The 24,619-nt window shown below is 37.9% G+C and overlaps 7 protein-coding genes across 13 annotated transcripts; 2 read left to right on the top strand and 5 right to left on the bottom strand.

Annotated features, from left to right (window-relative positions):
- Nucleotides 1–385: 385 nt before the first annotated feature.
- Nucleotides 386–3,761, bottom strand: LOC103863500 (zinc finger CCCH domain-containing protein 46). The gene is made up of 9 exons (XM_009141244.3): nt 3,618–3,761; nt 2,165–3,052; nt 1,923–2,090; nt 1,646–1,831; nt 1,480–1,547; nt 1,139–1,415; nt 877–1,053; nt 735–799; nt 386–648 (listed from the first exon to the last, which is right to left on the bottom strand). Exons 2-8 carry the CDS (start codon nt 2,830–2,832, stop codon nt 739–741), a joined length of 1,605 nt encoding a protein of 534 aa, XP_009139492.1. The 5' UTR covers nt 2,833–3,052; nt 3,618–3,761; the 3' UTR covers nt 386–648; nt 735–738.
- A 3,683-nt stretch (nt 3,762–7,444) lies between these two features.
- On the bottom strand, nt 7,445–9,286 carry LOC103863498 (basic leucine zipper 24). 3 transcript variants are annotated; one of them, XM_018658137.2, is made up of 5 exons: nt 9,112–9,286; nt 9,009–9,049; nt 8,656–8,820; nt 8,245–8,548; nt 7,445–7,821 (listed from the first exon to the last, which is right to left on the bottom strand). In XM_018658137.2, exons 3-5 carry the CDS (start codon nt 8,791–8,793, stop codon nt 7,697–7,699), a joined length of 567 nt encoding a protein of 188 aa, XP_018513653.1. In that variant the 5' UTR covers nt 8,794–8,820; nt 9,009–9,049; nt 9,112–9,286; the 3' UTR covers nt 7,445–7,696. The 3 variants fall into 3 exon arrangements, with proteins under 3 accessions (XP_018513653.1, XP_033145728.1, XP_018513654.1); XM_033289837.1 differs by having other exon boundaries at nt 9,009–9,249; XM_018658138.2 differs by lacking the exon at nt 9,009–9,049 and having other exon boundaries at nt 9,112–9,241.
- LOC103863499 (non-functional pseudokinase ZED1) lies at nt 8,054–11,543 on the bottom strand. 4 transcript variants are annotated; one of them, XM_033289833.1, is made up of 2 exons: nt 9,009–11,543; nt 8,054–8,820 (listed from the first exon to the last, which is right to left on the bottom strand). In XM_033289833.1, exon 1 carries the CDS (start codon nt 10,878–10,880, stop codon nt 9,798–9,800), a length of 1,083 nt encoding a protein of 360 aa, XP_033145724.1. In that variant the 5' UTR covers nt 10,881–11,543; the 3' UTR covers nt 8,054–8,820; nt 9,009–9,797. The 4 variants fall into 4 exon arrangements, with proteins under 4 accessions (XP_033145724.1, XP_033145725.1, XP_033145727.1 ...); XM_033289834.1 differs by having other exon boundaries at nt 8,054–9,049; nt 9,112–11,543; XM_033289836.1 differs by having other exon boundaries at nt 9,112–11,543.
- A 2,314-nt stretch (nt 11,544–13,857) lies between these two features.
- LOC103863493 (glycosyltransferase BC10) lies at nt 13,858–15,363 on the bottom strand. 2 transcript variants are annotated; one of them, XM_009141236.3, is made up of 2 exons: nt 14,283–15,363; nt 13,858–14,194 (listed from the first exon to the last, which is right to left on the bottom strand). In XM_009141236.3, the coding sequence occupies exon 1, from the start codon at nt 15,308–15,310 to the stop codon at nt 14,303–14,305; it is 1,008 nt and encodes a 335-aa protein (XP_009139484.2). In that variant the 5' UTR covers nt 15,311–15,363; the 3' UTR covers nt 13,858–14,194; nt 14,283–14,302. The 2 variants fall into 2 exon arrangements, with proteins under 2 accessions (XP_009139484.2, XP_009139485.2); XM_009141237.3 differs by having other exon boundaries at nt 14,292–15,363.
- Nucleotides 15,364–15,626: 263 nt separating this feature from the next.
- LOC103863495 lies at nt 15,627–16,118 on the top strand. Its single transcript, XM_009141239.3, has one exon. It carries the CDS (start codon nt 15,684–15,686, stop codon nt 16,008–16,010), a length of 327 nt encoding a protein of 108 aa, XP_009139487.1. The 5' UTR covers nt 15,627–15,683; the 3' UTR covers nt 16,011–16,118.
- Nucleotides 16,119–17,762: 1,644 nt separating this feature from the next.
- Nucleotides 17,763–20,510, top strand: LOC103863496 (cation/H(+) antiporter 28). Its single transcript, XM_009141240.3, has 4 exons — nt 17,763–17,933; nt 18,010–19,014; nt 19,090–19,695; nt 19,759–20,510. The coding sequence occupies exons 1-4, from the start codon at nt 17,763–17,765 to the stop codon at nt 20,380–20,382; spliced, it is 2,406 nt and encodes an 801-aa protein (XP_009139488.1). The 3' UTR covers nt 20,383–20,510.
- Nucleotides 20,449–23,121, bottom strand: LOC103863497 (DNA-directed RNA polymerases II, IV and V subunit 11). The gene is made up of 5 exons (XM_009141241.3): nt 22,888–23,121; nt 22,707–22,796; nt 22,555–22,633; nt 20,949–21,044; nt 20,449–20,709 (listed from the first exon to the last, which is right to left on the bottom strand). Exons 1-5 carry the CDS (start codon nt 22,938–22,940, stop codon nt 20,677–20,679), a joined length of 351 nt encoding a protein of 116 aa, XP_009139489.1. The 5' UTR covers nt 22,941–23,121; the 3' UTR covers nt 20,449–20,676.
- Between the last annotated feature and the right edge of the window lie 1,498 nt (nt 23,122–24,619).

Raw genomic sequence — 24,619 nt, 5'->3', positions numbered from 1 at the left:
GTGAACATCATTATCGGCAAAGATACAGTATCTCATACATATAATAATGATATTTTATTATAAATTAGTACTTATATAACTATTTTTACACGATTAGAAAAGCTGAACTAGTGACATATTACATGCAGTATGACATTAACATTCTTCCTTTCTCTTAAATCACGGTAATAGCAATGGATGTATCAACTACTCCTTTTACGCTTTCCACCTCACAAAGTCGCACTTAATAACGAGGACACATAACCTACCTTCACAAAAATCAAAATTTTAAGATTTATAGTTGAAGAAAATATAACCAAAAGAAGATCTCTGGATTTTTCAAGTTGGAGAGTGGTTAGAGTACTCAGAGGGTAGCAACTGGTAAGGACAAGAACAATACTCACACTTGTCAAACCCAAATTGCAATGTCTTTCTTTTGTAAATCTTTAGAGAGATTACACTTCTTGTCCTATATATTTATATATCATATCATATTACATCATTTTCTGTGGTCCATCACATTACACATTAATACTAGAGAAATGGCAAAGCAATCATCCTTCTTTTTCTTCTCTATCTCTTACATTAAATTTCCTGCTTTATATTTTACACCTCTGCATCTTTGGTTATTAAAGGTCTCTATATTATCAGTTTTTCTTACTTCTCTTCCTGCAAAAACAACAGAGAAACAAAATGATTATCCTAGCAAGATTCTTGCTCTATGTGTTCACCATCCATTAATATACTCTTTCTACCTGTTTATATCCCGACACGACAGGCCGGTCCACCCCTACCGGGCAACATCCCAATAGGCAGTAACCTATTTAGATTCATGAAAGCAATGTTAAATACCATTTACTTGATAGAGGACACAATACCGTGGTTAAATCTCCAAACCTAGGCATTTGGCAGTTGAAAGAGTTGGAATCAGAGAGTGTAGATGGAGTAGAATTATCATCATTGTCTGAAGAAGGCGACCACAAATCCGATCCATTGTTGTCTGTAGATTCACCAAACATAACCAAATGATGTGTGGACGAGGCAAATGGACTATCCGGCAAGCTATCCTCCAACCTATACCAATCCAAAAAAAAAACTTACTATTCAACCTCACAGCTTCAAAATACATAAACAATACATTGTTTATTAGCAAACCTACCTCTCTGGTAGATTCATTGTGTCATCATCAGATCCTTCCTTGGAACTTCCTTTCCCTATCTCTCTTCCTGCTTTAACCGGTAATGGGCGTGGAGACACGAGTGCTTGGGTAAAAGGATTTGGGGAATGAATGTGTGTAGGGGAATTGAGTTGGAAATGCTTCTTGACGTCATGAAGCTGCATGTTCATAAGCCTTCTGCTCTGAAGCTCAAGAATCTCTTCTTCAAACTTACTCTCCCACAAAACATCTTGGGTGTTGTTATAAAACCCTCTCCCGCCTGCGCCACAAGCAAAAGGTTCACCAACTAAGCTCCAAAAGACAGAGCTTAAGTGTTTGTTTACCTATAGCATCTCTGGGGCTTGAAGCAAGGCCTGTTGGGGACAATTCTAGCTCTGTTGGTTGGTTTGTTCTACAAGAAAGGATAAAAGTGAAGTAAACATAGGGATTCAAGGGACAATCAGTCCCAAGTATGAGAGTTTATCACTACTATGACAACTAGTTACGTACCTGTATTTGTCAGGGACTTTGCCTTTCTCCTTGTAAGGCTTGACAAGAACCCTTGAGTCACACACAAAGTGAGGGTTCCCTTTGGCGAGAATGCTCTTGACAGTCTCAGGGTAAACAAATGTCACAAACCCAAACATCCTCTTTTGCTGATATGGTATCCTCACATCTTGAACTGGTCCAAAAGTACTATTACCCACCATAACAACAGCTTAAGTCACACAAGAACATATATTAAGACTAAAGAGAAGGTCTGTCTAATTGTGTTTTCAAGCACTACCTAAAATAGTTGGACACATCTTCCTCCCTGAACCTACTGTCGGCAGGAAATGTCAGATAGATCTGTCTTGAAGCTGGACATGCCATAGCAGAGAGATCAATCCTCTCAGGCCTCCATCTCCCAAGCTTCTGAAAATCATCTCCCATCATCAAAGCAGCAGCAGCAGCTCTGCACATAAATTTACACAAGATTTATAAATAAATAAAAAACACAAAGAAAAAGAGTTGAATAAAGGCTCGAACCTTTGTGCATCGCTGCTCTGCAAGTTTACTCCTTTTGGAGAGAAAGAGCGAGTCATGAAGTGATGAGCAAGTCTTGGAGGTACCGAGTTAGACCTAAGAAGCTCGATTCTGCTTGGAGAGCCAACTAACTCAGCTCCTCCCTCACTGTGAACGAATCTGCAGCTACTTCCGTTCTTGCAGAAGCCTCTAGCGTAATAAGAACAGGGTACACCTCCAAACCCTAAATCAGAATCACCATACCCTAAACCGTCCAAAACGCAGCTACCACTTCTTGCATGCACAGACCCCAAAAAGTCACTTCTTGGGTTAACATCATCCATGAACTCGAACTCGTTGGTCAAGTTCTTAGAAGATCTTGCTCCATTAGCGTAGAAGGGCAAAGAAGCAGGGTTGAGAGAAGAGCCACGGTTGTTGTTGTTGTTGTTGTTTCTAGGGCTAATCAACTCCTCTTGACTCCAAGAAGGTCTTGAACAGCTCATGAGACCTAACTCTTTCTTGGCTTTCGCTATTACAGAGTGGACAAGAGTCTCTGGACCAAAGGCTAGCCTTATCATCTCTTTCTCACCGTGGTCTTGAAGAAGAAGGAGACCCATTATCTTTGATGCGTTTTCTGGGTCTAAAGCTTGGATACGAGAGAGCACAATCCTAGTTGCTTCGTACCCATCCATGGCTTTTTTTATCTCTCTCTTGAATAAGAGTAGAGAGAAGAAGAAGAAGGAAGAGTGATACTTTTGTAGAGAGAGTGTTTGTTGTCTTGTGTATAGTGAGGTTGTTGTCGTTAAGAGGTCTCTCTGGTTTCTTGTGTTGGATTTTAGTTCCAATGGTTTTTTTTACAAGTTAACCTATCTATATAATACTACCTTCACCATGATTTTTCACCTTTGTTTCCTGCGAGACAAAACCAGTAAAGAACAAAAAAAAATGAATCTTTAAAATGTAGAAACTGTAGAAAAGGTTATTTATTTTCTTCTCGCGTGCTTATAAGTTACAGCTAGAAGAATAGAAGAAACAAGAAACAATCAACACTTTAAGAAAAAGAGTTGGAGAAAATAAGGGAAAGATAAAAAACTTTTTTAGGTTAATAGAATAAAAGAAAGTTTTTTTTTTTGCATGCTGGAAATCTTACATAGAAACAAATAAGATTCTTGTATGTTGTTTCTTTCAAAGTAAGCGTTACTAGATTGACTGAGGAAGAAAAAGTAAATTTAATTACTTGAAAAGGGCGGTCAAAAAAAATTACCAGAAAAAGTAAAAAGAAATTACTAGAAAAAGTCAAAATGATCAACATATGTGGAGGACAATTATTACTAGAAGAGTGTAACTTGTGCAGATGACTGACGGTTACTGCTTCTTTGGGAATAGTTGAAGAGAGATGTGTCATCATGTAGAGATTTCATCATCGAAATTGAAAGTTTAATCTCTCTAGAGAGTGAGAGGGAGACGGTGTACGTACTTTAACTGTGTATGCATGGTGAGAACAGATCTGAGTTATGCGTAAGGTTCTTCTGAATTTGAGATCAGGAGATAAACTCTCTGGCTGGTCTTTCACGAGTTCAAGAGAGAGAGAGAAAGAAGAGAGAGCGTAAACTGTTTTAAAAGCCCAAAAACAAAAAATGGTTGCATTGCACGTTCTCTGACAGAACAATTTTTTTCATTCACGCGCCATACGTTGGGACGTACTATGCACGCGCCGGTGATTGATTATTGATATGCAGACCAGCTGTAACGCTGGGGTCTCCACTCTCTCCTACAGTCCCTTTCTTTTTTTTTTTTTTTGACATCCTCTCCTACAGTCCCTTTCAATTCATCATTATCTTACGTAGGGACACATTTAAGTTAGCTTAATCTCTTTTGTTAATTAAAGGAAATAAAGCCCCTCAAGATCTCTTTCTAAATTGTTTTATTCTACTTGTAATTAAATTTGCATCTAAGATAGAGTAATCAGGAAACATAAAACATGCTATCCAAATTATCATCTTACCCAGCTTAATCTCTGCTACTGTTTCTTTGTTTAATTGATTTATTTGTGACGCTTTAGTTTTTTAATTAGTACTGTTGCAACTTGCAATACCGCTTATTATTTCTCTATTCAATCATCAGTTGCATGATCGAGTGGAATGGGGTTACTTGCGGTCAGTTCTGCTAGCACTTGGATTTGATTTGAGATGGGTGCAATGGGTGATGAATTGTGTTACCACTGTCACTTATTCTGTCTTAATTAATGATCAGCCGCACGGAATGATAGAGCCTCAAAGGGGACTTCGTCAAGGAGATCCCCTGTCTCCTTTCCTTTTTGTCTTATGCACAGAAGGTTTACCTCACTTACTTTCTAATGCTGAGAGAAGGCAAAGCATTTCTGGGATGAAATTTGGAGTGCAGGGCCCTTCAATTCATCATCTCTTGTTCGCAGATGACTGTCTTTTCTCCTGTAAAGCGAATGAGGAGCAGAGTAATGTGCTGATGAATATTTTGGGAAGGTATGGAGCGGCCACCGGTCAGGTTATCAATCCTCAGAAATCTTCGATTATGTTTGGTAAATCAGTGCGGGAAGAGAATAAGATCAGAGTCAAACATATTCTAGGGATTGAGGCAGAAGGGGGGGAGGCTAAGTACCTGGGATTGCCAGATTGCTTCAATGGATCTAAGGTCAAGCTCTTCTCCTATCTAAAAGAGAAAATGGGAAGAAGGATTTCGGGTTGGCATGCGAGAACTTTATCTCAAGCTGGAAAAGAAGTGATGATAAAAGCTGTCGCTTCAGCGCTTCCGGTATCTGCAATGTCGGTATTTAAGATCCCGAAAACGGTGATTACGTCTCTCTCAAGTGCTTTGGCCAATTTCTGGTGGAGTGCAGTGGAGCATAAAAGGAAAATCCATTGGATAAGCTGGGAGAAGATGTGTCTACCGAAGGACTTAGGAGGGATGGGATTCAAGGATCTAGAGAGTTTTAATAAGGCTCTCCTAGCCAAACAAGCTTGGAGACTTATTAATCTTGAAAGTTGCTTGATGTCGCAGGTTCTTAAAGGGAAATATTTTGAAGGGACATGCTTTTTTAAAGCTCAGCTGGGCAAACGACCGTCTTATGCCTGGAGGAGTGTCTTAGAAGGAAAGGATCTTCTTGTTCAAGGTCTCAAGGTAGCTGTGGGGAATGGATCTTCGCTCAAAGTTTGGACTGATCCATGGCTGGAAGATGATAATGGAATTTGTAGGCCCCCATTACGAAAACAAAGGTTCTTTAATGTTGAGTTACAAGTGTCAGAACTTATCAATTACCATACAAGAAGATGGAGCAGGAGGAAATTGAGTGAGCTCTTTGTACCTCGAGATATGATGATTTTGGAGAAGAACCAGCCGGTGATCTCTGAACATGATTCTTGGGTATGGAGACATACAAAAAGTGGCTTATATTCAGTAAAGTCTGGGTATGAGTTAGCTTTTACCATGAAGAATGTAGAATTGATAAGGGATCAGCAAGTGCTTCCCTCCCTTAATCCCCTCAAGGATCGTGTTTGGAACCTTTTGGCTCCATCAAAGCTGAAAGTGTTCATTTGGAAAGCATTGTCTGGTGCTTTATCTGTGCTTGATGGGCTTAGGGACAGGGGAATGAAGTGTGATCTGGAATGTCAGACATGTGGACAGACTGGGGAATCTATTAATCATGTTTTGTTCTCTTGTACCTTTGCAAGACAAGTTTGGGCTATGACACGGTTTCCTTCACCTCCTGCTGGTTTTGACAGCTTTTCGATCTTTGCGAATGTGAACTACCTCATTTCCTTTTGGGAAACAAAGAAACATGTGTTTGAAGCTACCAGAAATTTTCCATGGGTCCTTTGGTATTTGTGGAAAAATAGGAATAACCTGTTGTTTGAAGGGGCTCTCTTTGAAAGTGTACAAGTTTGTACTAAAGCAGAGGAGGAAGCCTCTCAATGGTATGCAGCTCAGAGTTTGGAGAGAAGGAGTACAGATGATAATAGGAATCGATTGATTCAAGCGTCTGCTGCTTGGAAAAGGCCTCCGGAGAACTTTGTCAAATGCAATATTGGATTTAAGTGGGAGTACAAAAAGAAAATTGCAGGAGCTGCATGGGTGGTAAGAGATTCAAGAGGAACGGTTTTACTGCATAGTCGCAGGTCTTTTGGGAATGTGGAATCCAAAGATGATGCCCAATTTCTTAGTGTGGCTTGGGCTATCGAGAGCATGAGGTGTCATCGTTTCAGGATGGTATACTTTGCGGTTGAAGGAAGGATGTTAGTTGATGCAATTAACAAGCCTAGTGATTGGCCTTCCTTCAAGTTTAAAGTATTTGAACTCAGAAGTATTCTAAGGGATTTTTTGGAGTGGAAGATGTTAGCTGAATCGTATGAGGCGAATAGAGGAGCGCATCTGATTGCCACTAGTGCTGTGCTAGATCGTCGGTTCCAATCTTATGTCGCTAGAGGCCAGCCTATTTGGTGTTCTGAGGTTTTTCATAATGACAATAGAGATAGGCTTGATGTTCTTTAGCCTAGATGTTATGGCTGTTTTGTAAACTCTGGTCATATTTTTTGGATGTATATATATAAATATCTAAGATGGCAAAAAAAAAAAAAATCTGGCGTCTATACACTTTAAGATGTATTGACCAATTCCAAAGGTCTCTCATTGAAGCAATGGAAACTAACATATTTGATATTGTTATATAATAAGGACTATATAATATCTTAGCATTTACTTTCACACTCAACTTTTTTAAAATGAAATATTCAAACTATTATTTTGTTGTATACATGAGAGGGTAGAATTAAAGATGAAAAGACATCATTGTTCTAAACTAATGTAGGGTCAAAAGAATTGTATTTTTCAAAGTTTTAAATTTCGAAAGGACCTTTTGTAAAAGAAGAATGACCCCACAACGGAAAATCAATAATTATAATAGTTATTCTTGGGTGTTAAAAGCAGTGGTCTAGTAGTCAGTCACAAGAGCCAAGGCACCTAACACCTCATTCTATGATTATGTTATGTCCTTCAATATTATTTATTATTATGAGCTATGCTAAATAATTACCTCCAAAAATCTAACATTGCGGCACTTATCATTGTCCCATCCACAAATATTTGATTCCCATGTTAAATTTTACATGGGATAATGATTATTATGTGAAAATGGTTTGAAGCAAATTGAATAAAAATACAATGATTGGGGCAGTCCACACCAACGGATTATCATAGACTCACATGTATGATGCATACCTTATCCTTGTGTTTTTGGGTTTTCACCATGCCCACACACAGAAAATCTAAATATGGACCCCAAAAGATCTTTCAAGCCCACAATCATCATCATACATACACCTACAATCCTCCTCATCCTTATCATTCCATATCAAATTACATCTAATCAAATATGTTTTGGTACCAACAAAATAGACATATGTGAAATAAGCTGCAATCTGTGTAGCTGTTAACTGTTTTGGAGTATAACCTCTATGCCCTAATAAAACCCGTAAATGTATGTATATATATAGATATACACTATACCACAACCTGTGGAAAGCCTTAACGTGAGAATGGTGGTGAATGGGGAACAAAAGAATGAATAGGTTCATGAAGTGTTTTGCCCTCCTCGCACTCTACTCTTGCCACTTCGCAAATCATATTCCTTGTTGCTACGTTGCATCCATCTGTGTTATTACACAAGATTGAGATTGTGTTATGATCAATCTGGCCTAGGTCAAATAGAACTTAATCTCAACAGACAATTTAAGAAAAAAGAATGGCCATGCTCGTCTCCTTTTTCAATATTGTTACTTATACCATTCACAACATTCATCAAATTTCAACATTTTTCTTGTTTGTTTCTGAAAGATGAGTTCTGTATATATGATGATGCATATATAAAAATATAATGAAAAATCACCAACCTCAAAAACTAGTTTTTCAACATTTCAAGATTATTCAACATTTTTTTCCGGCCCTATTCCATTTTGCAGCTATCACCAACGTCGCATATATATGTATGTATGCTATTTACTATTTCTTCCACTTTCCACATATATTCATCTTCTTATATGTTATCTAGTAAGCCAAACAGAAAGATACATCACCTTCTTTGAACACAAAGCCAGAACCGTTGCATTGCTTCTGAAACGAGAAACCACCGAGTTCATCATCAATTGTTTTCTGCATCTCTGCCAGAAGAGTCCGGAGTCTGATGATTTCAGCTTCCACAATTGCTTGACTCTGAAGCTTTCTAAGCAAGAATTCATTCATAGATTGCAGTCTCTTGACTTCGTCTTCAAGGTATGCCGTGCGAGCCTTCTTCTTCTCCCTGTACTTTCTCACTGCCTCTCTGTTCCCACATGGCCGCCTCTTGTTGCTGCTGTCAGAATGGTCATTCTCTTGCGAATCCTGTTACAAAATGAATAGTCCTATAATCTATAAACAATCCTTTCAAATTTCATCAGACCATATATACTTGTATAAAAATAAAATAGAAAGTAAGTTATATATTATACAGGGATGATGAGATGAGTGTGAGTGTGGAAGCATGTGTGTGAGTGAGAAGCATCCTCTGGTCCTGGAGGATTGCAACTATGAGTGTGACTACATCCTCCTGATGCACGAGCCCAAGGCTCTATCTCTTCCCCATCCATATCTATCTTAGATTCTAAACTCCAGATCTTCAAAGAAAACACTAGTTCTTTTCAAGATTATGATATGGAGTTATGGGAATATTAAAATTTTATTGTATTAAAGCGGTGATGGTGCTGAAAGAATATAATCTAGATCAACATAGTGGATGGATACAACAGTAGTCAACTCTTTAAGATTTTTTCTTTTTAACATGGTCTAAGGAAGAAACGCTTACAGAGAATCAAAGCTAGAAACGTGTTGGTCTCCTCTGAGTTCCTTGCAACAACAAAAGATAAATATGATTTTTGATTTTGAGAACAAAGAAGATGATGGTTTACCTAGACATGGTCTTGATGACCTGAAATTATGATGGAATAAACCTTACTGGAAGAGGCATAAACCATTTACCATATCTTATCGCAATTAAATATTCTAACGAAAAAGATAGAATTGGTTCTTTAATGTTAATTGTCAACTTGTTAGCGTATAGAACAGATAACAAAGACTTTTCTCTTGGTTTTCATCTATGGAATGGCATGACAATTGACACGTTTTGTGAGATTTCGTGTCAGTTTTGTCTATGATCATCATCTCCTTCTTCCTTCACCACACTTCATTTCAGAAGCAACAAAAAAAAAACCATAAATGAAGCTTAAGGTTTTCCCGACTTAGTGAAATACTGTAAATCTACGTTGGATGTAAAGAATACCTACGACATAGACATTATAGATCCTGTAACGTCAACTAATCTACCAGTGAGAAGAACCATCAATGAGACTCCAAAGTATATCATTACATATCTGTATATTCTGTCACAAGCAATGCTGCAACTTGCAAAGAAAACATATGAAACTTCATTGAAGCTTATAAACACTAAGGACAGAAGGTAGAATAGAACATAGTACTTAAGCGTTACAACTAAAATTATGTAACAGATTATTTAATCGTCTTCCCTGAGATAATTTTCTTTATTCAGGTATGAAATTTGAAACTTGGCTTCATAGTCCAAGAACAGAGAAGAACTCTAAAATGATGTCTGAATCCGCTTGAGTTCTTTAGCTACTTCGATCATCTTTGGCCTATATTCATCTATCTTCTCACAGCATCTCAGAGCAAGTGCAACACATGCTTCCACTTGAAACCGTTGACCACTTGTCATGTCTTTCACCATCTTTGTATCAATCACTTCATCAAGCTTGTCTTTCTCATATAAGCCTTTCACGTAGCCAGTAACTCCTTCTCGCTTGCCATTAGAATAATCGGTGAAGAACACCGGTCTGCCACTGAGAAGAACCAGCAAAAAGACTCCAAAGCTGTACACATCAGTATATTCTGTTACCGAACCTGTTACACGGTACGATGGGTCGATGTACCCGGATGTCCCCACCACTGGAACAGTTGCGCTTTTTGTTTTTCCCTCAGGTAATGTAATAGAGAGTGAGAAGCCGAACAACTTGGCAGTCCAGTTCTTGTCCAAGAAAACATGTGTTGGCTTAACATCTCTATGGATTGTGATCTTAGGGAACGCCGTGTGAAGATAAGATAACGCGTTTGCAATCTCCTTACCAATCTTTAACCGAACATTCCATGGCAGAAAAGATTCCTCCCAGTTAACCATAACACCTCCTCGCTGATTCAAAACCCCATGTTGTGCATCTTCAAACACAAGAACAGGGTAACTAGACTCCAAACAGCATCCTAGTAGTTTGAGAAAGTTGCTGTGGGTGCTCATCCGAGCAGACAAGACAAAGTCATTGTAAACCTCTGCCACTTTGTGTTCTGTACCTTTGTCCACAAGGTACCTTTTGATCATGTAAGTTCTGTTTTCGATGATGCCTCTGTACCACCACGTGTGAAGCCCCTCGAAGGCGATGAAACAGCTGGAGTCGAAGTTATTGGTGGCTTTAAGGATCTGGTCAGAAGAAAAGGTGCGTAAAGGAACGGATTTACCATTACAATCAGCGGTAAGTTTTTCTAACAAAATGCTTCCGTTCTCTAAGAACCACCTTTCTTCCTGCAAGTCTTTTTCCTTCTTCTTCTTCTTCTTCTTCTCCACCGACCATCCAGATCTCATTTTCTGCTCCATCTTATTCACCACCGATTCCATTTGAACAAATAACCAGTTTCCTTGTAGTTCTTCTCTAAATCAGGAACCAGTTATCCTCAAAATTAAGAATTGAGTTAAATTGCTTCTGAAGTAAAAGCAAAAGAAAAACAATATTATCTTTCTAAGAGGACACAAAAGCTAAGAGACTCAGAGATTCCTGTCTGGTCTTCTAAGACTCTGGTTCGGGTCTGAACGTGAATGATACTAGCAAAAGAAAGTCGTCTTTTTTCTGGAACATTATGTCGGTTCATGTTACATGGTTCAATTGGGTTCTTAATTGTTGGTATTAAAACCACAAATACTATTGACTGGGCTGGGATGGTCACTAGTATAATTCAAATTTTCTGTTGTAAATTCCAAGCCACTAGCAACGCTTGACGTAAAATTTTACAAAATTGATACAATGAAAAGCAAAACATTTATGTGTCAATTCTTCTCGCTGGATTATCTATCTATACTATTATTTATGAAGTGATTTAGCTTATTTGTCATGATTTTCATAATTTTAAGTAATTTTACTTATTTGTCATGTTTTAATTATGTTTAAGCTGAGTCATTAATTTATTAATAATTTTTAGTTGAATCCATAATTTATTAATTTAAATAATATAACTATAAATATTTAACTAGATATATAATTATTTTAATTTTGCTTATTTGTCATGTTTTCCATGATTTTAGTCAATTTAGCTTATTTGTCATGTTTTTATTAGGTTTTAGCTTAGTCAGTGATTTATTAACAATTTTTAGCTAAATTACTAATTTATTAATTTAAAAATATCCGTAATGAATTTTATATATAATTAAAAACGAATTTTGATTTAATAATATTTAAATCTATATGTTATATTAAAAATTTTATTTTCTTATTTATCATATTTTATTAGGTTTTAAGCTTTTATATAGGTCATTGATTTATTATTAGTTTTTAACTGAATATTTATTAATTTTCAAAAAACCCGTAATGAGTTTTATATATAGTAAAACACGCATTTAATTATACTAATATTAAATTTATATATTATATTAAATAATAAGTATTCGTAAGATGATTATGCCCGCATGTGCGAACAAAACACCTAGTTGCAAGTATAAAATTTTTATATCTGATATATAATTAAATAATTGTTAAAGTATATTTGTTTTTTTTTTTTGAAAAAAAATTTATGATTGCATCTTTAGTTTATTTTTGAAGATAAGGGTGAAATTTTTGAAGATAGAGTTTCAAATTAAAAGAAATTAAAAATTAAAAAAAAAAACTATTTTGATCATTTTTTTTTAAACTATTTTTTGTGACAAAAACCTAACAAATGCTAAGACTTGCCATTTTTTTAACATCAACTTTGGTTACCTATGTCCATATGATACATGTATCTTTTTGATTATATATTCAGAAAAGAAATAAACTAAGCATGTTTGATATATACTTATGCAGTAGTTAGTAGAATAATGAATGATCTATCAAAAATTGATTTGCAAAACAATGCAAGTAAAGTCAAAGCCTAAAGAACTTCTGAGGAGTCTCTCTCTCTCTAAAATTAAAATCTCTCTCCCATCTCTCTACCTCGCCTAGGTTACCACCGCTACTCCACCGCCCTCCGGCGGTCGCCGCCGTGTCTCTCAGGCGGCCGCCGGGCCTTGTTTGTTTCTTCTTCTTCTGCTCTGTGTCTTCTTCGTTGTTCCCCCCTGTTTTCCTTCTGCGGCTCTTGGCGTTCGGCGAAGGTCCAACCCGTTTTAGATCCAGAGTTTTCACTTGGTCCATGGTCAGATCTGGAGAGTTTATCACTCGAGGACGGTGTCTTGCTTCTCCTTAGCTCTGTTCTGGTCTCTTGTAGTGCCTCTGTCCGGTTTGGTTTTTTATTTCCCTTCGTTGCGTGTTGAGTGAGAGTGGTGTTGCGTGGGGGTTGCAGAGAACCTTGTCCCTGCTTGGTGAGCTTCTGTCCTCTGGCGTGCGGTGGGGCTCTGCGGTATGGGTTTGGTAAGGCTTCAGATAGCGCGGATCTGGAGCTCGGTCTCTCTTCTTTTACAGGTGGTCTCCTGTAAGCGCGCGTGGGCTCTTCTGGTGATGGTCTCTGTCTCCGATGAGCTCTTGTGGTAACGTGCGGTGGTCACGTCGGCGCGTGGTGGTGGCAGCTTGCGTGTTGTTCAGTTGGGGTCTATATTTTCTGTCCTTTATGACAGTTTCCCGGTGGTTCCGGTTTGGTCTGAGCCGTGACCTAAGTCCTCCTCGCTCCCTCTCTTCAAATAAGGTAGTTGCGGCTCTTGGATGAGCTCGTGTGGTGGTTTGGACTCTGTTCTTGTTCTTGTTCTTGTGAAGTTGTTGGTCTCTCGGACGGCTCGTTCTACTGCGGTTGATCTTTCGGAGAGTTAGCCGCCTTTCGGTTCGCTATTTCTATATGGGGTTTCGGTTCAATGGGTGCAACGGTCATGTCGAGTTGGAATGGAGGCGGCAATCTTCAAGACGGCTTGACAAACGACGACATCGTCGCTTGGTGGTTCTCTCTCGTGCCGTCGGAAGTTCAGCTGTCGGGTGAATTGAGTTTTGTTTGTGTTCGGATTCTTCTTCTGGGTCTTGGTTTCGGCGGAGCGGTCGGAAGCTGTAGGAACCGTAGCATCAAGGTTTGAGGACGCCTTTCTCTCGGTAGCTCGCGGTGCCCGACTCTCGATCTCGAGCGGTCTCGGTTTGCAAGGTTCGAGCTTGACTCGTAACAAATCGGGTTCTTAGACTTTGTCCGGCTATCTTCTAGTTTGTCTCTTTCCGCTTAGGTCTCTTTGTTTAGTTTCGTTTCCGCATTCTGCTACCTGTTTACTGTGTAACGTCTGTCTCAAATTCGAAAATTGGTATAATAATTTAACATTTTACCAAAAAAAAAAAAAGTCAAAGCCTAAAAATATCATTACTTTTGTTGAGCGATCCTGTTTATGAACTTTGGAGGGAGAGGAATGCAAGGCTACATAAATCATCTTCATGTTCATATAACAAAATATTGTTTTGGCATTCACACATTTTCGAAACGAAAGAGAGGGAATGCCTTTTTGCCATTCACACTCTCTCTCCCGTGTGAAAGGAGCTGAAAATAAAAACAAAGGCGATTTGACCAACTTCATAATAGCTTTTACTTACATTGGGGGTCTATTTACAATTTTCATTCTACACCCAATTTCCATCTAAATTTCCCTAAGACATTATAACAACACACACACCCTTTTCACTTATATATAGGGTGGTTTGAAACATTACACACACACACGAGTTTCACCTTTATTTGCTACTCTTCTTCGAAGAGGGCCAACAACAAACTTCTTCCTAAAACCTGAAACACACACACAAGATGATAAGACTCAATTCTCAAATCATTCTTCTAAATGTTGGCAAATATTCCAATCAGATTCAGTGTTAACCTAATTTACTTTTGACTGATTCAATCCCTGAAGATCACATCATCTGCTATTTCCATCAACGGCTGCAACGACTCCGCCGAGAATTTTCTCGCGAAGAAGTAGTCCAAACTCGAGTTAGATCTCCTCAACCTATGAATCAGCTGAGGTGACACCTCCAACGCACGGTACGTGTGAGGATGACCGCTGACACTACCGGTCCAGTTAACACGTGTGAGTGTAAACCGGCTACATCCTTCAGGATCCTCGAGAGACAAGAGCGTCGGAAAATAATGTTCTTCAGGGTAGCAAGACTCCGCATCAACGCACGGCAACCTAAACTTCCTCCACAGCTTCCTCTCCTGAATGACCATCAAAGCGTGACGTTTCGCCAGAACGAAGAACTGAGACCCCACGCGGAAGTCTTGGTAGGGGATCTCAGGCATCATCGCGTCGTCTCCACGCGCGTTGTACCGTTGCGGGAGGAAAGGCTCGTCGGAGAGGATCTCGATGAAGCTTTGGTGAGATTTGGAGAGGTGGCTGTGGATGTAAGCGAAGGAGTGGAGAGGGATGCAGTGCTGCGAGACGAGAGCGAAGTAGAGGTTGTTTGGATCGTCGAGGATGGCGCGTGCTATCAGTCGCCGTTCCGCGGAGATTAGCGACGGGGAGGCGCGTGCGGTTCTCTTCGCCGGGATGAATTTGGCGTTGATTGAGGAGGAGAGGAGTGGGGAGATTGCGGAGGATGGATCCGCGTGGATGTAAGCGTTGTAGAGATGCTCGTGGCCTTGGAAGAAGGTTTCCCAGAGAGGTAGGAAGGTTAGATCGGAGTTTGTTAGGAAGAGGAACGCGATTTTTGGAGGAGGAGGGGTCTGTGAGAGGGAGATGAGACGGCGGGTGTTGGAGGAGGAGAGGGCGGCGCGGTGGAAGAGGGAGAGGTCGTCGAGTTCATCGGCGGTGGAGAGGAGGTTGTTGCGGGAGGAAGAGAGGAAGAAGAGGAGTGAGAGGGAGAGGAAGAGAGAGAGAGAATAGAGGAGAGTGGAGGAAGAGAACATCTCTGAAACAAACCACAATCAGAAATTTTCTGAGGAGGACGATGAAGAAGAATGACAATAAAAAAAGAAAAGGCAAAATATGACGTCAGCTAATTGGGACACGTGGACAAATTGATTATTGCTATCTGCTGTCAAAAAAAAAAAAATTATGCTCTTCTTATCCACTTGAGTCATCATTGATCTCACAAAGTCACCATGATGTGTTGTTGATTATGTGTGTGTGACTCTCTATGTGTTTGTGTGTTACGTTTTGGTCTATCTACTCATTCGTTGTCCTCATCCTACCAAGATATTCAGATATTTTTTTGCTCATATTTTGATTCCCCAAAACAAAAACTTTCGTCAACTGTTATTCTATTCATCATCTTTTCTCATGGCGGCTCTCTCCACCTTCTACCACCCACTCTGCGCACACCACAACCACCGTACAGCAAGACACAGCGTCAGGTCTCTGACTGTGGTGTCTTGTCGGCAGCAGAAATCACCGGAAGAGAGTGGAGGAGTGATCCAGAGAACAGTGATATGGATGATTTCAGAGGCTGGGAAGATTGGGAAGAATCTGAAGCCAGAGAAGAAAGGAGACATGAAGGATCTGATGCTTATGAGTCTTTCTTTTGCAGTTTATGTCTATATATCTCAACTAATGGTATGTGCTTACTTCTCCTGGACCCATGTCGCCCTCCCCAATCCCTCATGGTAGTTTAGCTTAGCTAAGATAGATACTTCCTTCTGCCCCTCAAGTCACAATTATGTTATGTATATATTCTGCACATCATTTATAAGATTACCAAGCTCCATTCCTCTCAAATTAATTGCAAACATTGAAGAACTGAAAGTTGACCTTTTAATTTGGTCTCTTATAGTTGAATTTGTTAAAGCTAGAAACACGGATGGCCAAACCGGCCTTTTTTTTTCTAAGTCTTGCAATCTACCAATGATGATGCATCCACCACAACGAGAGGGATGTTTAGAGTACATAATGGATAGCCACATACCTTTTCCTAGAACCATTTCAATAGGTTCCTGTTCTTGCCATGTATCCTCAATGCCCTATAGTGCACCATGATCCAATGCAGTATTGGTCAGATGGAGAATCCCGAACAAGTGGTAACATTGTAAGTACATTCCACCACAAAAGAATATAAACCAATAAGAGCATGAGAGCCAAGGGTACTTACCAAGCATGTCCATTGTCAAGTACTTGGATGGCTTGGAATCGTGACTTTCCTTTAAGATCTGCTTACTGACTTTCTCATCCAGGACTTCCATTTCACTATCAGCTTTAGGGGGAACACTACCGTCTTGAGAAGGCTCACCCTGAAGCCAAATGATGCAGTAGGAACATAAAGTAGTCACTATAAATACTTTAAAAGGAAGTTGTTTTCTCCAGCAGATCACAATACATGCAGTCAGAGCCGGTCCTAGTTATTATTGGGCTGGAACCAAATCTAAAAATATGGCCTATTTCTATTTAATTTCTATAAAAAGTGAAAAAAATTAAAGAATGTAAATATGATGAATCGAACTCTCCACCTCCTCTGCAATAATTCACAGCTTTACCACTTGACCTATTGGAGAATATGTACATTTATGTGGCCGATATATTTTATAATTGAGTTGAGGCCGGAAGCACACCACACCACTATAAACAATTTTCAACATAATACTATAAGAAAGCATGGGAAAGAAAAAAATACTTAGATTTTGTTTTGAAGAAACAGAAAAGCGAAGCTGGACAAATATTTCTGGCTAGCAGGAGCAGCTTCTGAAATTAAACAAGGTGAAGTAATCTATATTCAGAGAATGAATGAATCAATAAATGGCACCAACAAGAAAGGAGAGAAAGTTATTTACCAAGAGTTAAGACTTTAATGCTCCAGAGGTTCATTCATTGTTTTCCAATTCAAGTTTCGATCCAGTAGTACCTGACTCAGAAGGGAGAAGTGTTATAGTCAAAACAAACCTTCTAGAAAGAAACTTCTGAATTTGGGCTGTATTGCTTGTGATTAAACAATTTTCAACATAATATACTTCACTATTTTTGGAATAAAATTGGTAGATAGAACAAAAACTAATCTTCTGTATAAGTATTTCTCAATCAATACTGAATGGTTTTGTAATACATTTTTATGTTTGATTTTATATAAAGATTACTATATCGTTAGCAGGATTTAATTAATTACGTATGTGACATTTGCCTGACCTTTTCTTGTTTGTTTCATGGACTAGGATGTTGACTATGATGAGTGGGAGAGAGAAGGAACGTGAATGAAGGAATCCACAAGCGTCTCCGCCAATTTCTGAATATAAACAATCACTTCCTCCCATTCTCAAGGCCCTAAATCAAAAGACAAGAAAGAAAAGCAACAAATCAAAAAGCTTTCTTCCTCCCCAAGAAACAATTAATCCAACAATACTATAAGAACAACAAATAAGACAACATAGAGAGAAGATGAATACAACTGCAACGAAAAGCGTATGCGGAGACAAATGGTACCTTAACCTAGACAAGCCTGAAGAGGCTTTGAAGGTTCTTGGATTCATCGCTATATTCGTCATCCGAACTCTCCTCCATCATGCCATGAAGCCTTTAGGCCAACCTTACCTCACCACCGATTTTGCTGTATGTCAACCTCTTCTTCTCTTTCTTTCCTCTTCTGATGGTTTCCATAACTAATCCACCTTGTTGTGTGCATCAGATAGGACTGATTCTAGGTAATCTTCCCAAGTTTCGAGAGGCATTCTCGGGGCCTTACTCGACTACTCTCAACAACATTATCGAGTTCGGAATGATCTGCCATATGTTCGTGATGGGTCTAGAGATGAATCCAAGCGTCCTTCTCAGACCACCAACAAAAGACGCATTCATAGCATACACAAGCATCCTCACAACCTTTGTCCTCGCCTTTTTCACAACACCTTTCCTCCATTACACCAAAACTGCTCCTTTCATTTTCTCCCTCGCTCTTGCCCTCATGGCCTCAAGCACCGGCTCACCTATCCTCACCCGTGTCATCTCCAATCTCAAAATCAGAAAATCCGATCTCGGAAAGCTCGCATCAGCCGCAGGTGTCCACACTGATATGATCTCAACCTTGTTTTATTGCATCGGATTCATTTTCTTCCCTACAGAGAAACCTCTCCCTCGTCCTCTCCAGAGATTCTTCAGAGCCCTCCTCATGTTTTGCCTCTTCCTTGCTCAAGTCACTTTCACTTCCATTGTATCCCCCATCTTTCTTAATTGGGTCAACAACGAGAACCCTGAAGGCAAACCACTTAAAGGCTCTCACCTCGTTATGTCCCTAGCATTTGTCGTCTTCATCTGCAGTTTCCCAACTTGGCCACCTCAATCAATGTACAATCCGATTCTCAGCGCCTTCACGGCCGGTCTCTTCCTTCCAAACCAAGGAAGAATGTCAAAATGGATCATTAACAAAATCAACTACTTGCTCAGCACGGTCTTCTACCCTATCTTTTTCTTCTGGGTGGGATTCATTATCCACATGAGAAACTTTGACATAGGAGATAAAATGGCGTACGCAAGATTCTTTGCCCTTCTTGCCACTGTCATAATCGGAAAAGTCATTGGAACAGTCTTGTGTGGTGTAATACTCGGATATCATGTTCCGGAAACCGCATCTCTTGGACTGCTTTTGACCACCAAAGGCCATTTTCATGTCTACTTGGCCGCCTTAGCCATTCGGGTACCTCTCTTTTTTTCCTTCAGATATTCTTTAAAACAAGATCTTTTACCCTCTCTTTGATTCGATGAAATGCAGACAAACAGAGTGAAAAATACGACAGGTGCAATGATCATCTTCGTCATTGTCCTCACAGTGGTCTACTCTCCATTCGTGGTCATGGACATTATTAAACGCGCCAGAAAGCGAGTGCCTGTGCACATCATGGCGCTTCAGTGGCTCGATCCAACAACTGAGCTTCGAGTTTTGATCGGTCTTCATGGTCCTCATAACATTGGTTCCACTCTCAACCTTATGGAGATCTGCCATGGAGGACGTGAGCCAGGGTCCATATTCTACGCAACTGACATGGTGGAGCTGACCGATGAGATTGCCGCCACACTGAAAAAGGGCGGTGGAGGGGGTCAGAGTAATGAGTCAGTGACGATAACAGACAGGTCGGTGACAGAGATGCGGGAGAGTATAACCGCGGCTGTGAATGGGTATGGGGAGCTCCGCAGTGGACAAGGTGTGACAGTGCGGCGGATGCTAGCATTGTCAACGTTTATGACCATGGCACACGACATCTGCGGATTGGCTGATGAACTTATGGTTTCCATTATAATTCTACCATTCCATAAAAGCAGAAATCCTGATGGCACTCTTGACTCTGGCAATGCCGGGTTCCGTCATGTGAACCGAAAGGTAAACATATTCTTCCAAGTACTATTCAGAGTGAGGACGTGATTTTCGCTTTTGCGTGTGCAGATTCTGAAGAACGCACCGTGTTCGATAGGAATTCTCGTGGATAGGTCGTTCGGGCAAACAGAAGAGGCGTGGAGACCCGGAGCATCCATGGACATTGCTATTATATTCATAGGTGGTGGAGACTGCCGAGAGGCACTAGCCTTTGCTGCACAAGTGGCTCGACACCCTGCTGTAAAGCTAAGCGTGATACGTTTCTTAGAAGACAAGAGCTCTCAGAACGCTCAGAAACGCAGCAGCATCTTGAACAGAGCGAGTGTGGTAGAGCAAGAGGAGGAAATGAAGCTTGATGACGAGTGTTTTGCCGAGTTCTACGAAAGATATATAGCTGGTGGAGGAGGAGTTTCTTACATGGAGAAGCACCTCACAAACTCTTCAGAGACTTTCACGGCACTTAAATCATTGGACGGAGAGTATGGGCTGGTGATTGTTGGAAGAGGAGGAGGAAGGGCTAGCAGCGCATTAACCACTGGTCTCAACGACTGGCAGCAATGTCCAGAGCTTGGTCCCATAGGTGATGTTCTTTCGGGTTCAGATTTCTCCCACAACACATCGATGTTGATTATCCAGCAGCAGCGTACAAGAGGTCAGCTAGAAGGGCTTCATGATGATTTCACCATCCTGTGAATATCTGTTCAAATGCACCAACTTAGTACCTTGGAAGCATAGGCCACAGCTATTAAAAAGACTCTGTACAATAAAAGGTTTTTGTAGATAAGATGAAAATAAGACAAGGTAATACAAATAGTACTTCTAGCAGCCGGAAATGGTGTCCAAAACATAGAGTTACAACAAGTAACATGAAAATTTGTTGCTAAATTAGAAAAGCTAAGTAGCAACAAGCTCATTATAAGTCTTCAGGTTGGTGCTTAGAGTAAGGAAAATGTGATTCCAAAGTGCCGATGGCGAACTCTGAGCTCCTTAGTAGGGAGTCGAGAACCTGGCCACCTCTGCCTGATAACACAGAAGCACAGAGGCGTAAGGTCAAGAGTATGAATGTATTCAAGAGTATTTGATTTTCCACTAGCTAACAAACAAGTAGATTATAATAAACAGATAATCCCAAAGAAACAGACTCCAGGATTAAAGAAACATATATAATCATACTTTCCGACCAAATGGGTTTCATACAATTAGATCCAACCAGGACTCTGGAGAGAGAGAGAGAGAGAGAGAGAGAGGGTCGTTGGTACCTCAAATTGGCTCTTGAGAAAGTCAAGCTCCTTGTCAAGGTCATTGATAGCCTGATTGTATGCTTGCATCGGGGAAGACTGGCTTGTGGTGTGAATCTGCAAACAAAGCCAATCTTATATATTAAAAGAGAAGTCATGACTTCTTTCATGTGTGATTTTTTTTTAATTTGGACCATCACTTAGAAATCTTATTAAATGTATTTTATTAAGAATAATAATACATAGAATCTTTAAAATACTTTAATCATAATATCTTTTGATATCTTTTTATTTAAAATATAAATATATTTATTTTAAAAATCTAACAAATCTGTTTTAAAAGATTTTTACAAGATCTTCATTTTCGAAATTATATTTAAATATTTTTCATTAATTTCGAAATTAGTTTGAAATATTATTATACATTAATAAATTCAGTAATCATTTATAAAATAAAAAATAAAAAATTCTGTAATATTTTATATATTATATAATTATAATCAATCATATTAAAAGAAAATTATTATATTGAGCAAAGTATAATAAAATTGTATTAAATTTATAAATTTTATAAATTTTATTTTCATAAGTATAAAATATTTATGTTCAAAAATAAAATCTAATATGTTGGTAAGATGGATTAAGCAAAATATATAATACATGTATAAAAATTAACATGTATTTCTTTAAAGCTTATAATATAAAATCTTTGTAACTACTTTAATCATAATATATTTTCATTTTAAATATAATATATATTAATATATTATATTTAAAAATTCTAATAAATCTGTGTAAAAGTATTTTAACAATAATTTAATATATTTTAAGTTATCGTTTATAAAATGAAAAATAAATAAATCATATCCTATTTTATCCACTTTATAGTCATGATCATGTTAAAATACAATTATTATACTTAAATAAATATGATAAAAGTATATTCAATTGATAAATTTATAAATTTTATTTTCATAAATATAAATTATATATTTTAAAAATATAATATGATGATAGAACGGCTTAAAATTAACAAACCTTATAATATATGTCTAAAAATTAACATATCTTAGACTTTCGTATATACAATAATATATTATCTAAAATAAATAAGTATAAAAAATATTAGTAAAAAGAAATACATCTTTGAAAAACGGATCAGAATTTAGAATAAATTAAATACAAAATAATTTTCAAATATGTTTTCTCATGAATATAATAATTTGCTTAATAATTAAATGCAAATACAATAAGATAAATATATAATAAGAAGTGAAAATACATACGGTTTTAACCAAATGATTAATTATAACATGTAAATTATAAAATTATTATATTTGAAATAGTTATATAAACATTTAAGTATATGATTAATGTTAAAAAAAATATCACTAATGTTTAAAAATAATAATTTATGTATAAAAAAAAGTAAAAACAAACACCCGCGCGGTTGCGCGGATCAAAATCTAGTTTCACACTTAAAGCAACAGGATCAAAGATATTTTTTATGTATTCTTAATCAACAGTTAATTTGAATCCTTAAGATCAGTCAATGAAGTGAGAAAACAGTACACAGAGGACAGTGGTGTTCCTTCCAAGTTCCAATTCAGAGCAAAATTGAACATACCCTGACTATGATCTTGTACTTGAGAGGATGAGGAAGTTGGTACCCAGCAAACAAAACATTCTCGTCGCGGTGAAGTTGCCTATTCGGAAGAATAGCTGCAAAAAATTAGGGTTTCTTCTTCTGAAAAAGCAAAGAAGTGTAATGAATCGTACATGCGGACGATGTTGCCAATGGTATGGTCTTCTCTCTCAATCGTGAAGGAAGCAGCATTGATGATCTTCGTGTCCCTCTCATAAGAAACCCTAGCAAAATCGAATCGACAGGGTTTTAGCTAGCGCAGCAATTACAGCCAAAAGGATGAAAGATTCAGAGCAAGCTTTCGAGTGCAAATACTTTTTGGTGCCTTCAGGAACGACGAATCGCTCGTATCGGTCCGGAGCATTCATGGCTTATCGGAGATTCTCGCTTCCGTCTCTTTCGCCGTCGCAGGTTCTTCAGCTTCTGACCAACAACGAGTTAAGGAAAGAAGAAAGCCACGGCGTCGTTTTGTTAATGTTATTTACAAAAATAAAATCTTGTGTGAGACCTAACAAAACACCATTTGAACGAGTGTTTTTAAACCTGGATCGGACCGAATTAAACTGCGAACCATAAACCAGTCCAGTTGGATGAATAGCAAAATACATTTGAACCGGTTAAAAATCCCTACTAAACCGTTAAATCCTGGTAACCGGTGACAGAACCAATCAAACCCGGAGTTGTATGTAAACTAATGAAATAATTAACTTTTCTTAAACATAGAGTTTGTAAAAAATTAATAAATCAATGCTGTAATTCTTTTTCTTCTTTTGCCGTCTCTACAACTCACAAATCACAAGACTCAAACACATAAATCTTCACGTCAAGGTATTAGTTATGTCTACTTCTCATTTTGTTTATATATTACATTACCACTTGCGTTGAAAACTTTAATAATTAAAACATTAACGTTCATGAAATTCCAAATATGTATAAAAGTACAAACCATTGTACTTATTCTTGCTTCTCACACTAACAAATAAAAACTTAGTTTACATGATTTGTTTTAACGGTGAATAAGATTTAGAGTGATGAAGACCTCGAGAACAATGTTTAAATGTGTTTTTTTTCATATTATTATAGATTTAAAATATTAAATTATTTTATTACATTTCAGTTTTTTTTTTAATAATTGGTTACTGAAATATTTTATTTGATATGATATTTTTTAAAGAATATGTATATTATTTAAAATATAATTTAATTTAATGTTGTTGAACCCAACTGAATCCGGCCAAACTATATTGACCTATGATCCAAAAATTTTCCAGTTGGTTGCCAGTTCGGTTTATAAAAAAAATTGATTTGAACCAGACAATAGCTTTACACGAAGCTTGTCCTACATGGTTTATTTTTTTCTCGTCAAGTCTCTGATTGGATACACAGTTTTTTAGATTTTGCTTTTTTTGTTTTTTACCTTTTGGTTTTAAGTTTTTGAATTTTGGTTTATGGTTTTCCAGTAGATTTTAGTTTTTTTAACACGAATGGTGATATTAGATTTTTGTTTTTGAATTTTTGTTTTGTTCCTGGATAGAAAATCAGTTTGATTTAGCACCAGAATCAAATACACTAACACATTCTTTGAAGAAGTCGTCAACATAAGTTAGAAAGTATAAGTTTGCATAATTATAGAGATAAGTAGAATAATAGGACGGAAATAGAAGATAAACACAAGCCAATGTTTATCTAGAGTTCACCTAGAATGACTATGTCTATGGGGGCATGACAAAGAGTCAATCCACTATGATATTACAACAAAGATTAAAGACTTCTCTATCTCTCTCTCAACCTTACATATCGGCTTGCTTAGTGTAGATGGAAGATAACACACATGCTCTTCTTATATAAAAGGAGTTTATTACATTAACCTAGTTGAGTTAAGACTTTTTATCCTTTTTCATAAACTTACTAAAAATATTTCTAAAATACTTTTAGCTTCCATAAACAATGAAAGTAATATTTTATTTTTCCTACTTAACTTTCATATTTTTCTTAAAACTATGCAATATTTTTTTTATTTCTATTACTAAAGCTTGACGGATTCCTT

Source organism: Brassica rapa, chromosome A04 (genome assembly GCF_000309985.2).
Source record: "Brassica rapa cultivar Chiifu-401-42 chromosome A04, CAAS_Brap_v3.01, whole genome shotgun sequence".
In the NCBI taxonomy this organism is placed as follows: domain Eukaryota; kingdom Viridiplantae; phylum Streptophyta; class Magnoliopsida; order Brassicales; family Brassicaceae; genus Brassica; species Brassica rapa.
This window is presented reverse-complemented; position numbering and strand designations above follow the sequence as displayed.